Consider the following 14,997-nt stretch of genomic DNA (forward strand, 5'->3'; position numbering starts at 1 on the left):
GCCTACTTACCTGATGGATCTGGCCCCTGAACACAGTTCTGAAAGCCCTCCCATCGAACTTTCACTCTTAGAGCATCACTCTGACTCTTGCCTCCTCCTGCCTCAGCCTAAGCACAGAGATTGCTCAGCAAACGCCCACCGGGGGCCAAGACGCAAGGCCCAGGGAATAGGCTTGGGTTGAAAGGGTCAACACTGACTCTTCAGCAATCAAAAGGGGAATAAGTGATGGAGGCTCCCCGTGAAAAGCTGCATGCTGACTTCAGCTAGCCTCCCTTGGCTAAGAAAAGAACCAAGGGCCAGGAGAAGCCATGTCTTCAACACAGAGAATGAAGCCTGAAAAGAGGAGCTGTCCCATCTTACCCTGTTAGTCAGCATTTACCTGCTTGTGATAAATCTCAGAGAGGACACAGAAGTGTGCATACGTTACCCCTGCCAGGGATCACTTTTGAACAGATTTTTCTGAAGATTCTGCCAATATGCAAAGCGGTAGTTCTATTGCAAGAATCTAGGTACCAAGGCTGGCTTTTGACAGAGGTGTTTAGGGGACCCTCGGTATCTTTCAGCTCATACCAGGTGAGCAGTAGCCTCTTCCTGGCTATCTTAACAAAGATGTCTGCATTTAATGAAAACAATGTCTGAGTTCAATATGGGATTCCAAATAGAGTGACCTCAAAATAATCCACGCAGCATTATTTTGTGACACTTCAGATATTTTTTTTAATCACAAGGGTGTTCTTATCACTCAACATCTTCCTTCTGGGAGGCTTCCCCTTCTCCACTCACCAGTGTCCGTTTGTTCCTTCATGCAGTGGCCCCTTGGGGTGCCGGACGTGGCACCGGACCCTGGAGATGCAAATGTACAACATCCCACCCTCCAAGAAAGTACCATACAAAGGAAAAGTTCCCCACTGGAAGTCTGTGTCAAGATGGGAGAGACGTGCCATTTGGAACACCCAAGCAGACCTGGGAGTGACAGAGAAGGCTTCACGGACTGCGGAATTTGAGCTGGGGCTTATGGAGAAGTGTGTCATTGGCTGTGTGTGTAAACTACTCGGAGGGCATTCCAAGCGGGAGGAATACCATGTGCCAATGGCCAGAGGTGTTAGTAAAAATAGTGTTTTGGGAAACTATAGAGAGCTTGAGATCCATGAAGAATAGTCCAAGGGCAGAGGGCAGTGAGTAATGAGGGCTGAACCAAATCGGTGGCAGTGAGGGTGGAAAGTAAGGGACAATGATGAGTGATATTCAGGATGGAGAATAATAGACACAGTGATTTCTTGGATACAATGGAGATAAAGGAAAGAAAGAAATAGGATGTTTTCAGGGCTCTGGTTCAGGTAGGGCTGGTGGGGCTTGCTGACAGAATTTAGGACAAGGAAGAGGGTTGGAGACTGTTATGGCGATAAGTTCAGATTTAGAAATTCAGAATTTGAAGGGCTCGTAGTACATAGAAGGATGGCAGCAAAGCCCTTCAACATGCATGTTTGGAGCTCAGGAGACTTGCCCATCGTGAGAGAGAGGTGCAGGAAGTAGCTGAGAGCAGCAAAGGAGAGTGTGTAAGGTTAAAAAGAAGTTAGCTGAAAACAAAGCCCTGAAAAACAAGATTTAAGGTAGGGGCATAGGACGAAGAGCTTAAAAAAAGAGACCTTGAAGGAAAGCCTACGAAATCACTGCACTGGAGATGAAACAAGGGAGAGAATAGATTTGTCCTGGTGGAGTCATGCAATGACCTTGAAAGTCACACTATAAAGGACTTTGAGATTATCCAATTCTTTTGGAGCATTCCCACCTATTCCCGCCTAACCTTTATATAATAACATTAATGTGGATGACCATGAGTGGACTTGATAACTCGAACCTTCTGGGAGAAAAAGCAGGCAAGCAGGACAATGAGGCCCTACAGAAACGCCTTCTCAGCAGTCCTTGGAAGACAGCCTATCCTCACCTGGCTGGGAAGGACAAGTGACACTGAGCATGTAGGTGAGGTCTCAAGATTCCTCCAGCCTCGTGATCCTTTAATTTAAAAACATTCTTCTCTATTGTGCATCCACTCAAAAGAAGGGCCTACTCAAAGGCTTCCAGGTCCTCAATGGAGGACGTTTATTACTGATCGTCATTTCTCCATCATGCTGCATAAAAATTTTGCCAATTAAGAATGTGATAATTTGGATAGATGCCAAAATAAAGTCTATCTTTACATTACTAAAAATTTGTTTCCTAAATAAAAATGAAATGGATAAATAAGATGTCAAGGGGACTGTTCAATCAGGGACTATTTCACATATTTTAAGAACTATAATTGATATCATTTAGAAGATACTGAAGATCTTACTTATGTCCCCATACTGCATATGCCCTTAAACCTATTTTGGACAAAACGCTTTTTGTCTAATTGTATGCTGTATATATTGAAAGATTTAAAAACCATTGTTCCTTCCAAAAAATTCCATGCATCCAATTTTCATAAATTCAGACTGGTTTTCCCATTGAGAATAAACTTTGTAACTAGAGGATGGAAGAACTTTGCACGCAGAGGGAACAGCGCAGACAACAGCAGTGGCAGCTTATGTAAAATGGCAAGTACGAGATGCTGAAAGATGAGTGCAGCGGTGCAGAGAGAGAAGAATTTACAACCTGGCCTTCCCAGAAAAAGTTTCCCCACCCCTGGCATAGAGGACGTGCTGAAGAGTGGTACTCACCGTGAAAACCTTCTCAGACTGGCCCCGTGCTCTCATGTTGGTGTCATGAATTAACTTCAGAATCATCCAAGCTTCATCGTGCTTTCCAATCTGAGAAACATGAGTAGACAGTGAAGGAAAGTGAACTGCTAGGAGGTGAAATACTCATGCCCTGATTTTCTCATAATTATCTTGTATTTTCAGATCAGCTTGGGTGTAATTGTGCAAATGCATTGAGGTAGGTCCCCCTGGAACATACTGACTACTCGAATATCTTAACTACATTAGCAGGTCAACAGATGTTCCTATAACGAGAAATAGCACCCCTGGATAGTAAAATTTCATATATAAGACAATAAGCCCTGTTCTCTTCATTGAGCAAAAAGTTACTTGCTAGAGGCGGAACAGTAGCGCTTTCTGGCCACCAGGCAGCTTTTCCACAGGCTGCTTGTTGGAAACCCGTCTCCGTGAAACCAAATCCTGCATAGTTCCAGAGGACGAAAGAAAAATGCTCCTCCCAAGGGGGTAGACACGCGTTCCTAGAATTAGCAAGGAGCTCTTTCCAATGTGTGTGGCTTCCTCAAGTGTTTGTAAGAACCAGCGTTACCTCCAACAGGAACCTCGGGCTCTCAGGCATGAACGTGAGGGCCACCACCGAGCAGACGCAGGGGAGCGCGCAGACGATCACGAACACACGCCAGCTGTGGAACTGGTAGGCCGACCCCATGCTGAAGCTCCATCCTGGAAAGGAGGACGGGCAGAGTGAGCGAGGGCGCCGCCCAGGCTGCGGCTGTGAAAGCGAGGACTCCACAGTCACCTGGGTGTCTACACTGCGAGTTTATTAGTCAAATCTTACTACCCACAGAAGAATGATCTGATCTGGGCTTAGCCACAGTGACCAGCTCTCCTTCAAGACCAGCGAGAGCAGTGCTGAGAAAGGTGCTTGGGACCAAAGGGGTCAGCGCCTAAGGATGAGGGTGCATGTACGTTTCTATACAACCAAATGCCAAAGGCCAACAGAAATTAATTGGGGAGGATATTTTTCCAGAAGGCCACTGTGCTGAGGATCTTCTGTTTGAGCCTCTGGATCAGTCCCCAGGACTCTCCACCCTGCCGTGTGCCAGGAAACAGATCTCTGTGGACCCATCAAGGGGCTCCCTCGCCCACTGGATTCTGTTGGTCTGAATAGAGGAAGTGCTGGCAGGAGAGCAGAGGGTGGGAGCAGAGCTGGGGACGTTTGTTCTCCTTGTTGTCCTCCTCCCTCCCTCTGGCTGGGTGGAGGTTTGACGGTGGGTGTGCCCATCTCCCGGAAGCTTCTCCTACAGCCACAGCTCCTGGCAGGTCCTGGCAATCCCTCCCTGCTCTTGCCCTTTGAGGCACAGGTGGGCACAGGATGCCTTCGTGGTCCTAGCTCTGAGGCGCTTTATTATTCCTTCTTGGTTTCTCTTAACTTTTCCACATAACTCTTTTGTCTGTGTGTGAGGAAGATTGGCCTTGAGCTGACATCTATCGCAAACATTCCTCTTTTTGCTTGACGAAGATTGTCCCTGAGCTAACATCTGTGCCAATCTTTCTCTATTTTATGTGGGACACCGCCGCAGCATGGCTTGAAGAGTGGTGCTAGGTCCACACCTTGGATCTGAACCTGCGAACCCTGGGCCACTGAAGTGGAGCACACGAACTTAACCACTACGCCACTGGGGCATCCCTCCACTTTTCATGACCTCTTCTGAGGATGTCACAGGTTTCCTGCCAGCATCCTGACCAGTACAATTATTAAGGATTGGCAGTTGCAGTATCTCTCTACATGCACATGTCATACAATAGATGGAGAAAATTTTAAATTTCTAAATAGTATTTCTATCATAATATAAAAAACAAGCCTAAGAGCATGCAAATAGAAATCTCTTCAAGAACTAAAAGAAAGCCAATATTTAAATGAATACAAAATGATTGAAAGCAAAATTCAAACATGATTCTAAATGAGAAATAATGAGGCATATCAAACCTAATTGAAAACAGAGAGGAGATTTACAGAGGCATAGATGAATTACGGGAGGCAAAATTTTAATTTTTGGCAATGCTTGGTATTCATCAGGCTTTTTGTAAACGAAAGTCAGGTAGTCTACACCCCATCCCCAGGAGAGCAGTAGGATTATTCCTTATGTACACAGGAGCCAAGCGAGATTCTGGAGGTGACATAACTTCCTCAAGGCAACAAGCTCAAGTTATATATCTGAATCTTCTCCACCAGGATTCGAGGCAGCATCTTATGCCACGTGTGGCCTCACGTCTATGCACACTCACTCTTGGACACAGACCTTGCTGACAAATGATGTAAACATCAATGACACGCTGTATCAATCTTAGATTAACAAACATTTTTCTGGGAATTTAATACACAAGGATTACGTGGATCACTAAAGTCGCTACATCATAAACTTTAGGAGGGGCCGTCTACTCTCAATATTTTAAGTAGCAGAAAATCAAAAGTCTCAAATATCCACTACGCAGAGAAATTTTGTGATGGAACAGAGAAAACACACCTTGTTCATTTCACATTGGATCTGAGAGCTTCATATATAGAACTTCTGTTTTAAAAGGTCTATAACCTATTATCTTACACAGTGGATGGAAAAGAAAAGCTTGAGACGGCTGAGTTAAGCAAGTGCAATGTTGTAAATTTCAGGCTACTGCACAGCACCGGGGGAAAGAGCAAAGACGAGAGAGGAGACCGGCTCCAGTGCCTCTGCTGAAACAAATTAGTTCAGACGGTGCAGTTTTATAAACAAAAATAGGATGAGTTATTTAACCAAGGAGAAAGTCACACTAGCGGACAGAGCAGGAAGTTTCTTGTGGTCGACAGGATAATGCTCCCTCCCCACCCAAAGACATCCTCATCCTAGTGCCCAGAACCTGTGACTGCGTGACCTCACACAGCAAAGGGACTTTGCAGGCATGATTAAGTTAAGGATCTTGAGATAAAGCGATTATCCCATATTATATGGTTGGGCCCAGCATAAGGATGAGAGTCTATAAAGGAAAGAGAGAGAGTCAGGAGGGTCAGAGTGAGAAAAGGAGATGTGCTGAGCAAAGCAGAGCTCAGACTGGAGAGAGATTCGAAGATGCTACGGTGCTGCCTTTGAAGATGGAGGAAGGGTCCACAAGCCAAGGTCTGTGGGCAGCTTATAGAAGCTGGAAAAGGCGAAGACATGTATTCTCCCCTCGAGCCTCCAGAACAAGCCTCCAGAGGCCCTGCCAACCCACGGAGACTTCTGACCTCCAGAATGGAAAATAATAAATTTGCATTGTTTAAACCAGTCAGTTTGCGGAGACCTGTTACAGCAGCCATAGGAAAGCAACACTCTCCTCTTTATAGTCATAGCTCTAGTGCTAACTTGACTGATAGAAATTAAATCGGAGAATGTTAGCTCTTCTCTATGAAACCGCAGGCGTTTGCTCGGACTTCCCCAGATGCCTCTCCAAGGACTTCAGGCTCCTTCTTGACAGCTGGTCTTACAAATGCTGCCCTTCACTCTTACTTCTCTGGAACATCACATCCATCAGGGAGAGACTGATGGCCATGTGATTCCTGTCTGGCGGTTTTCAGCCTACAGAGGAAACTGGATTACACGTAGAATCTAGCTGGTCCAGAGTCTCGCTCCCCCCAGCCTAGAAGGGCGTTTCTTCAGGCCTAGATTCTTCTGTGCAGCAGCTGAAGTTTAGCCTATTCAATACTGTTCACACCGTCTCTACTTCATTAGCTGTGAAGTCTGTCTTCTGGGCCCTTGCTTGGTGTGTGTGTGTGTGTCATTGTTTCTGAAATATAGCCTTTTTCTTCCCAGAGCTCCAGGAAACCTCTCTCTACCTGCCTGTTCACATCTTCACAGAGATGCCTGAGGGGCTTCTCAAAGTTTCTGTGTGTAAAACAGAACTTTTGATTTCCTGCCTAGCTACCAAAGAAAACTCTTGTTTCTCCCTCAATCGTCCCTATTTTAGCAAACAACACACTGCCAGCCACCCAGATATTCATGTCCAAAATCAAGACCTCATCCTTGATTCCTCTTTTTCCCCTCACTACCCTCAATGTCCCATCTCTCAGCAAGTTCCATTTCTAAAACACGTCTCAAAGCTGCCCACTCCTCCCCATTGCCACAGCACCGCAGAGCCTCCAGCTGGCAAAAAAAACCCTACAGTTTTGCCTTTTCCAGAATGTCAAATAAACGAAATCATACCGTACACAGCTTTTTGAATCTGGCTTCTTACGCTGAGCATAACGCATCCATGCAGATTCTTGCTCGTATTAATAGTCTGCTCCTTTTCATTGCCGAGCAGCATTCCATCGTGCAGAGATGTCACAGCTGGTTTACCAAGTCGCCAGTTGAAGGACAGTTAGATCGTTTCCAGTTTTAGGGGATTATAAATAACGCTGTCATAAACACTTCAGACAGGTTTTTGTGTGTCCCAAAGCCTTCCTTTTCTCTTGGGTAACTACCTAGGCAGTGGGTTATTTGAGTCAAATAATAAGTATAAGTTCAGCTTTATAAGAAACTGCCAAACTATTTTCCACAGTGGCTGTACCGTTTTACATTCCCACCAGTGGTGGCTGACAGTTCTAGCCGCTTCATGTCCTTCCCCCTACTCTTTGGTCAGTTCTACTTTTCAAACTTTTGGCCATTCTAATAGGTTTTCATTGCATTTCCCTAATGCCTAGTGACATCTTGATTTACTTTTCGTCCATTCAATCCTACTTTTACTGAGTGCCTATGTGCGCCAGTCACAGGGGAGTAGCATCGAACTCCCTTTTAGGATGTGCCCCCCTGGGGTGGGGGGGATGTCAAAGCCTGATGGATGATATTCTGTGGCCTGAATGAGGGGCAGACACAGGGAGGGTCTTAAGAAACGACCCTGCAGAAGCTCTGTAAAACTAAAATACCATTATTTGGATTCTAACTGAATAAAAGAATGAAGGAAGGAGACACTGACCACCATAACCACCCAGCCAAGAATTCCTGGGACCCCTCCCCAGCTCCATTTCAAGATGGCTTAAATTTGAACTTGAGAGTGACATAAAACCTTAAGCCACAAACATCAGGAAGTGGAGACATCAACATGGAGTGAAGGACGAGAATGTGAAACAAGCCACATGCAACTGGGGAAGCGGTTGTTGCTTCAGGATGCTCATCTGCACTTAGTAAAATGGATTCTCCTAAATGAGCCCTTTATGTTGGCACCACGCCTTTTGTCTTAAAAAAAAGAAAAGATGTTGTGTAGGCGGTGGTTCTAATTGTTTTTTGGACTTTGTTAAAAATATCCATTAAAAATGTCATACTGAGAGATTTGTCTACACGTAATGCAAATTCCATGCAGGGAAGGCCCTCAATTAGGGAATTACAGAAAGCAGCTCCTGCACAGCGGCCCTCAGCGTGGCACTGATCAGGGCATGCTACGGCTTGCATGACGATCAAGGCCATTGACCAGACTCACGCTGACGTGCTCTGTGCTGCAGAACCCAGCTGCCAGCCCAGGTGCCTGACGGTCTGAAATCTTTCAAGGTGCTAAGGCAGCAGTATGTGGGGCAGGCAGAAGAATGCTGGCCTTCATGGTCTCTTCTTGGCACTGTCCCGGGTGTGCTGGTGGACTAGCACCTCCCTTACTGATCAAAATTTGGTTGGCAGCTTTGTGATATTATGATCCAATGCTCTAAAACATTAATATTAAGAAATCAATATGATAGGTGAGATCAGTTTTCAATAGCTGAGAAGTAAACCACCTATTTTTATTTGTCAGTGGTCTTCACTCACAAGGCACATAGCCAACTAAAATTCTCTTTGGAAAAGTGGTTCAAAATCCATTTTTTCAAGTGGCCCACAAGCTGAGGAAGGGAACAATGATCAGATGAATTTCTGATTTTATTCCTACAGAAATAAAATTGTATCCTGTCAACAAGTCACTGGTTTGAAATACAAATGCTATCTCGTGAGCAGGAGACATTAATCCTTGGCTAGAAACTCAGGTTGTCATGCATCTTGTACCATCTGCAACTCCGTGAGACTGAACCAGGGGCAGCTGCACAGGCCCTGCTGCTGGCAACAGCAGAGAGTTTCACCTCCATCTCATTTGTGAAAAAGAGAAAAAAAGAAAGCAAGGATGAGGGGACTAGTCAAATAAACTATGGTGCAGCCATGCAATAGGAATACCATTTAACTACTGGCAAAGAATGAGGGAGATGTTTCTAAACCGATGTGGAAACTGCACAAGTTACATTGCAGTGAAAAAACCTCTTTTCAAAACAGTGTAAATAGTAGTGATTCCCTTTTTTATATGCACATAAAACATATCATTATATCTAGAAAACAAAAGGGAGGAAACACACTAAATTATTTTAAACGGTTACTCAGGTAGAGGCTGGGCAGTAACAGAGGACTTCCACTTTTTGCATATTTTCTTTAATTTCTGAGTTTTGTATCACCTTGTATTACTTTTTACTCAAAAGGGGTAAAAAAAAACTTTTCAAAGAGTTGCAAGCCTATCATTTTTCTGAAGTCAAAGATCTGATGGAAAAAGAGAGAGGATACGGAAATTGAAGTGATCATGAGACGCTACGCAGCATCCGTACAAATTTCAGAACTAAACTAACGTTAATTCTGATTGGGACGAATCTAAACATCGATGCTACAGTGCTCATTTATGGACAGCAACGAGCAAGTGCCAGAGGCTACCTCGGGTCTCTGGGTGGGAAGGAAAACAATATTCACAGAGCTGTAATCTTTAAATTCATAACTCCAGTCATACTCTGATTTCGGATTCTCGGGGCAGAGGCCAGTTGCATCCTGAGCCACAACTGTGTAAGCCTATTGCCAATAGTGATACACAGAACAATCACCATAAAACAATTGGCAGGGCTCTGCCTGCAGCACATCATCATGCCTTCAAGAAGCGAGAGCCAACTCAACTGCAATGATACATCCCTGGGAGAGGGTCCCAGGGTTACATTCCAAGTACCTGCAGTAGTCAGGCCTCTCTCTCTAAGAGCAGGTCCAAGCAACAAGCTGACCTTTCCTGCTGTTTCTCTACTTCTGTTTCCAAGCTCTGGTCCCACCATTTGGAATGCACAGAGTGAGCGGCCAACAGCAAAAGGAAGTCACATTTGGCCTCTGATTCCTGAGTCTGACTTCTGACTCCAAATATGCTTTCAAAGAAGGAAATTTCCTGGTAGATTTTCAAACTCAGAAATTCATGGGCTCATTTTTCAGGGTCATTTTTTTCTGGAATATCTTTTATGAGTATGTCAAATATAAAAAGAGTGAATGAGAGAAGGTTTCCAGAAAGAGTTCCTGGTGCAAGCATGTAAGACTCATTCAAGCATGGAACTTCTGAAGCTCCACGGAGAGAGATCACAAGTCTGAGGGTCTGAAAAAAGCTTTCAGCATAAAATGTGCATGCATGTGTGTCTGTTTCAAACAAAGGTCCTTTGGGATTTTCTTTTGTAAACAGACAACAATATAGTATTAATATTATGATAATGTAGGTCAATTAAAATTTTATCAAATATTTTTATACAAATACACACTACAATAGCCTATAGGATAGTCACATTTCAACCACACACAAATGAAGCTTATGTCATAAATGATGTAAAGGCAGCTCATTACTCTATACATACACAATGTATATATTCATATTTATTATCTTATAGCATATTTATATAGGTACACATTAACTTTCTTTCTCTTTTACTCACATAAATATTTATTTAAAATGAACTGTATAAAGGTTGGCAGAATCATATTAATATATAAACTCTCACATAAGCTGATGTCCATGGATGAATAACAAAAAACCAATTAGGTTCATTTTGTGAAAAGGTATAGTCTCAGGAAACTGAAAAGCAAACAAAACTAAATATTGGGAATTCTTATATTAGGTAGAAAGTTGGACGAACAGACTCTAAAACCCATTCCAGGGCTAAGGATCTCTCTGATTCTAAGATCTTGTGTCTGGACCAGAGGAGGCCACAAGAAACTCTCTCTTGAGTATAGATCCATGGTAAGAAATGGAATACTTTCAAAATTAAGCAAAACAAACTTGCAAACTGCAGGCAGGTTTGACACAAGTGAGCAAAATAATACTTATTCTGTATATTAGCAACACAGTTCATTGGCTTTCAGAGTAGATGTCCTTAAAATACCTTTTTTCTTAACAGGGCTCCAAACAACCTCATGGTCTCTATTATATTCCAGATCCAGATTTCTTTCTGTTCTTTGTACCTGGCCTCAACAAGTTCTTGCTCAAGATCAACAAAAGCTCTGGGTGCATTCCCAGAAGATTTTTAATGATACAGCACACAAGTGCTAACGGAATCCATTCTTAGGTGAAAGACCTTTTCCTGGGGTGGGGAGAAAGAGGGGCCTGTAATATCCCAGTGTTATGACAACAGAGGTCAGCCCGAGCGCTCTTGTTGCTGATGCCAAAGGTCACGCCCACAGGGCTCCACTAACTACTCTAACTACTCCACTAACTACTGACCTCTCTACCTGCTGTTTTTCTTGCCTTGTAGCCTCTGATCCAGAACAAATCACTTAACACTTGACAAGTGAAACAGCTGCTTAGCTCATGATTCAGGTCCCAAATGACCCTTAGAGTTTTGTCATTTATGTCAAAGAAATTCCTTCTAATGGGCTGGGAAATACACGCCAGCACAATGACCTGGAAGCGCTGGTTTCTGGGCCTTGTGCCTCAAGGGAGGGGACACCACCCCCTCCTTCCTAGTACAGGGATGGAAATACGACTTTGGAGAGGTCGGCTCTACCAGCCCGTAGCCAGATATTGCTCACTCGTATCCAGTGCAACCCCACCCAGAGAAAAGCCTTCAGGTCATCTCAAGTTCCTGATGTTTACTGTCACCAGATGCTTCCAAAAGGCCCCAGCCCAGGGGAGACACTCCACCTTCCTCATAGCCTTCCAGAAAAGTGGAAGTCAGCCTCTACTCTCTTCCTCCCCTACGTCCAGTCCATCACTGAGGAACGCAATTCTATTTTCTGTACTTCTCCCAAACCTGCTCCTTTTTCTCCATCTCTGCTTTAGTCTTGGTGCTTGTCACCCCTCCCTGGCTCGCCCTATATGGCTGATCTGCAGCAGGCATGGGTCTGGATGGAGTCCTGAAGTACGCATGTCACAGTCAGTGTCCTGAGCCCCCAGCCCTGGATCCCTCCGCCGTCCAGTGCCTGGCCCAGCAGGGGCCTCAGGGACAGGGCTCCAGCACTCCGGCCATCCTCTTCCGACTGGCAATGCCCTGTTGTTGAATAATCCTAATATCACTTCTCTTTAGTAGAGCTTCCAGCTTCCAATCCGCCTAGTCTGGTCCTTCCCACACGTACCTTTGAGAGATCTTTCCATAATAAAAACTGGATCACGTCACTCACTAGCTTAAAACCTTTCAGTCGTTCTCCATGGCCCTTCAGGATCGAGTCCAGGATCTTTAGTGTGGCCACAAGGCCCTCCGAGACCTGGCTCCTGCCTCTCTCTCCAGCCTCATTCCTCACAAGTCCCTCCTTCCACCGTTTGCTACCTGCTGTGTAACATCTTGACCACTCCCCACCCTCGTCAATTTGGAGAAGTCCTAACCTTCAGTCCTCTGTTAAGCTAGTAGAAAGGAACATTCTCTGTAGATTCTTCTGGACACATTGAAAGGTATTTCTGTCCCCGACTGAGCTATCTCAGTATCCTGTGAATTCCCACAGCCCTCAGCACAGTGCTGACGCAGAGAAAGGACACTGTAGAGAACGACCTCCAAGTCGGCTCCTGGAGGGCAGGGGCCACGTCTTATTCATCTTTAGTGCAAAACATGGCGAAGAACAGTCACTCAACAAACGCTTATGTAACTGATCAATAAAGAGCCCACTCTTGGATGCTTGTAAAACCAGACAGTTTGCCTAACACATTCAAAACGGATATTCTGGAAACATTATTATATTTCCTAATTTCCAAATTTATGGAGTTAGTCTTTCTTTCTTTTTTTTTTTGTCTTTTTGTGTGTGTGTGAGGAACATTGGCCCTGAGCTAACGTCTGTTACCAGTCTTCCTCTTTTTGCTTGAGCAAGATCAAGGCTGGCCCTGAGCTAACAGTCGTGCCCATCTTCCTCTACTTTATATGTGGGATGCTGCCACAGCGTGGCCTGATGAGTGGTGTGTAGGTCTGCACCCAGGATCTGAATTGGCCAACCCCAGGCCACTGAAGCGGAGTGCGCAAACTTAACCACTGGGCCACTGGGCCGGCCTTTTCTGTTTTTTTGGTAACTAATTTCTAGCCTAATTTCCTTGTGGTAAGAGCACATCCTTGGTAGTTTTTTGAAATATATTGGAACTTGTTTCACAACAAGCATGTGGTCCACTTTTGGGTTTTTTTTCCAGCTTTACTAAGGTATAATTGACAAATAAAACTTGTATATATCTAAGGTGTACAGTGTGATGATCTGATACAGGTACACCTTCTGAAAGATCACCACCATCAAGTTACCCCACACACACATCATCTCACTTATTTTTGGTGTGGAGAGAACACCCAAGATCTATTCTCAGTCAATTTTAAGCATACAGTACAGAATTATTAACGATAGTCACCAGGACACATACAGAACTATAGCCACAGTAGATCCTCAGAACTTATTCACCTTATAACTGAGAGTTTGTACCCTTTGACTAACATGTCCCCATTTTCCCAGCTTCTGATGTTACATCTCGCCGACAGCCAGACAGGAAAGGGCTCCCCCAGAGCAATGCATGTATCTTCTCACGGACAAGCCCCATGCTTCCCCTACACAAACTGAACTTCCTTTTGGAAAAATGAAACTCTCAAGAGTTAATAAGCTGACATGTAACTCAAAGGGGCACTCTCACACTACGTTTGTAGAGCACGTTTCATCCGGATTGTCTGAAGATGAAACGTAGGAGCTCAAGCCAGTCCAGCTGTTGGCGGAGACCCAATTCACTTTTGCCCATCCCAGATTTGTGACCCTGCGGGAGACACACAAATGCTACCCCCCACCCCTTCCCCTTTGTTGCAAAATGTCAGGCGTTTACCCAGAGTTAAATTTCCCCTTTGCTCTCGGAAAGGCTGACGGGTTGGGTCATTAATCTTGGCCTAGAAAGAAGTTCCTAGCTGCTACCGACTGAGGAAGCGATTGGTCCTGGCGCATCCGGGGGAGCGGCCATGGCGCCAGAAAAATCAAACCCAGGGTGACCGAGTCTGGGACGGATGCAGAGGTTTTCATTCACTATCACCTTCTCTCCCTGCCACTTGGGAGAAATGATTTAATAACTCAGGGAGCCCAGAGTAACAATGCCCAAGAGCACAAGCAGACGGGTGTTCCAGCAGAGGCGGCTACAGAACCAGCTTTGACTGGCGCGCTGGTTCCCAGCTCTCACAGATTCACACTGGGCTCCTGTTCTCCTCCCTCTCTGCTCACAGTTTTCGTAAAGGATGTGAAGCTCTGAGTACCAAGTGCAGCCTCCAGCAGGGACACAGGTGGCGTGGATTCAAGGCCTGTGGCAGATTGCTGGAGTATTTATAGCACGCCCACCATGCGCCAGGCACCTCACACGCATCGGCTCGTTTAATGCACCAACAATCCTGTTGCCCACTTCCCACCCCCTGGTGGGGTGGCCAGCTAAAATACAGGCCACCAGCTAAATCTGACCTAAAAAAATTTTAGTGTTAATATGTCCCAGGCAGTATTTGGGACATACTTACACTAAACGATTATTTGTCGTTTATCTGAAATTCATATTTAACGAGGCACCCTGTATTTTTATTTGCTAGATGTGATAACTACCCCCAGAAGACATGTGGCCATGTCTGGAGACATTGTTGAGTGTCATGAGCTTGGGGAAGGAGGGTGACTGCTGACATCTAGTGGGCAGAGGCCAGAGATGCTGCTAAACATCTTAGGATGCACAGCACAGCTCCTCCGCCCCCAGAGAATTAGCCAGCCCTAAATGTCAACAGTGCCAGAAGGAGAGATCCTGCTGTACACTAGTCACCGTGCACGTCTATGTCACCAGTACTCAGAGTTAACAGAGCTAGTGAGGGAACGTGGAAGCTTGTGTTCAAACAGAGGTTTGGAAACACTTTCAGAAGACTTGAGATTTCATTCCTGCATGAATGCATTTTGTTTCTGTGTTAGTTTTTCTTATTGAGTTATAAGCTCTTTTGATCTTTTTTTGCTATAAAATTGATCTATATGGGGTTGCCATTTTTCTCCTTTTTGCTTTTAAATGCATCCTAAAGAACAAGAAAGGTGGCACACAATAAGAAGAA

At 44.8% G+C, this 14,997-nt stretch overlaps 1 protein-coding gene across 4 annotated transcripts in view; it reads right to left on the bottom strand.

The window, feature by feature from the left end:
* Positions 1-14,997, bottom strand: part of SV2C (synaptic vesicle glycoprotein 2C) — a 208,806-nt gene that overhangs the window by 38,897 nt on the left and 154,912 nt on the right. For all 4 annotated transcript variants that reach the window (XM_070517923.1, XM_070517922.1, XM_014830122.3 and 1 more), the window contains 2 exons: positions 3,286-3,419; positions 2,700-2,789 (listed from right to left, as the gene is read on the bottom strand). In XM_070517923.1, coding sequence (XP_070374024.1) covers positions 2,700-2,789; positions 3,286-3,419 — 224 coding nt within the window. The remainder of the gene's footprint in view (positions 1-2,699; positions 2,790-3,285; positions 3,420-14,997) is intronic.

This window comes from Equus asinus, chromosome 9 (assembly GCF_041296235.1).
Source record: "Equus asinus isolate D_3611 breed Donkey chromosome 9, EquAss-T2T_v2, whole genome shotgun sequence".
Taxonomy (NCBI): domain Eukaryota; kingdom Metazoa; phylum Chordata; class Mammalia; order Perissodactyla; family Equidae; genus Equus; species Equus asinus.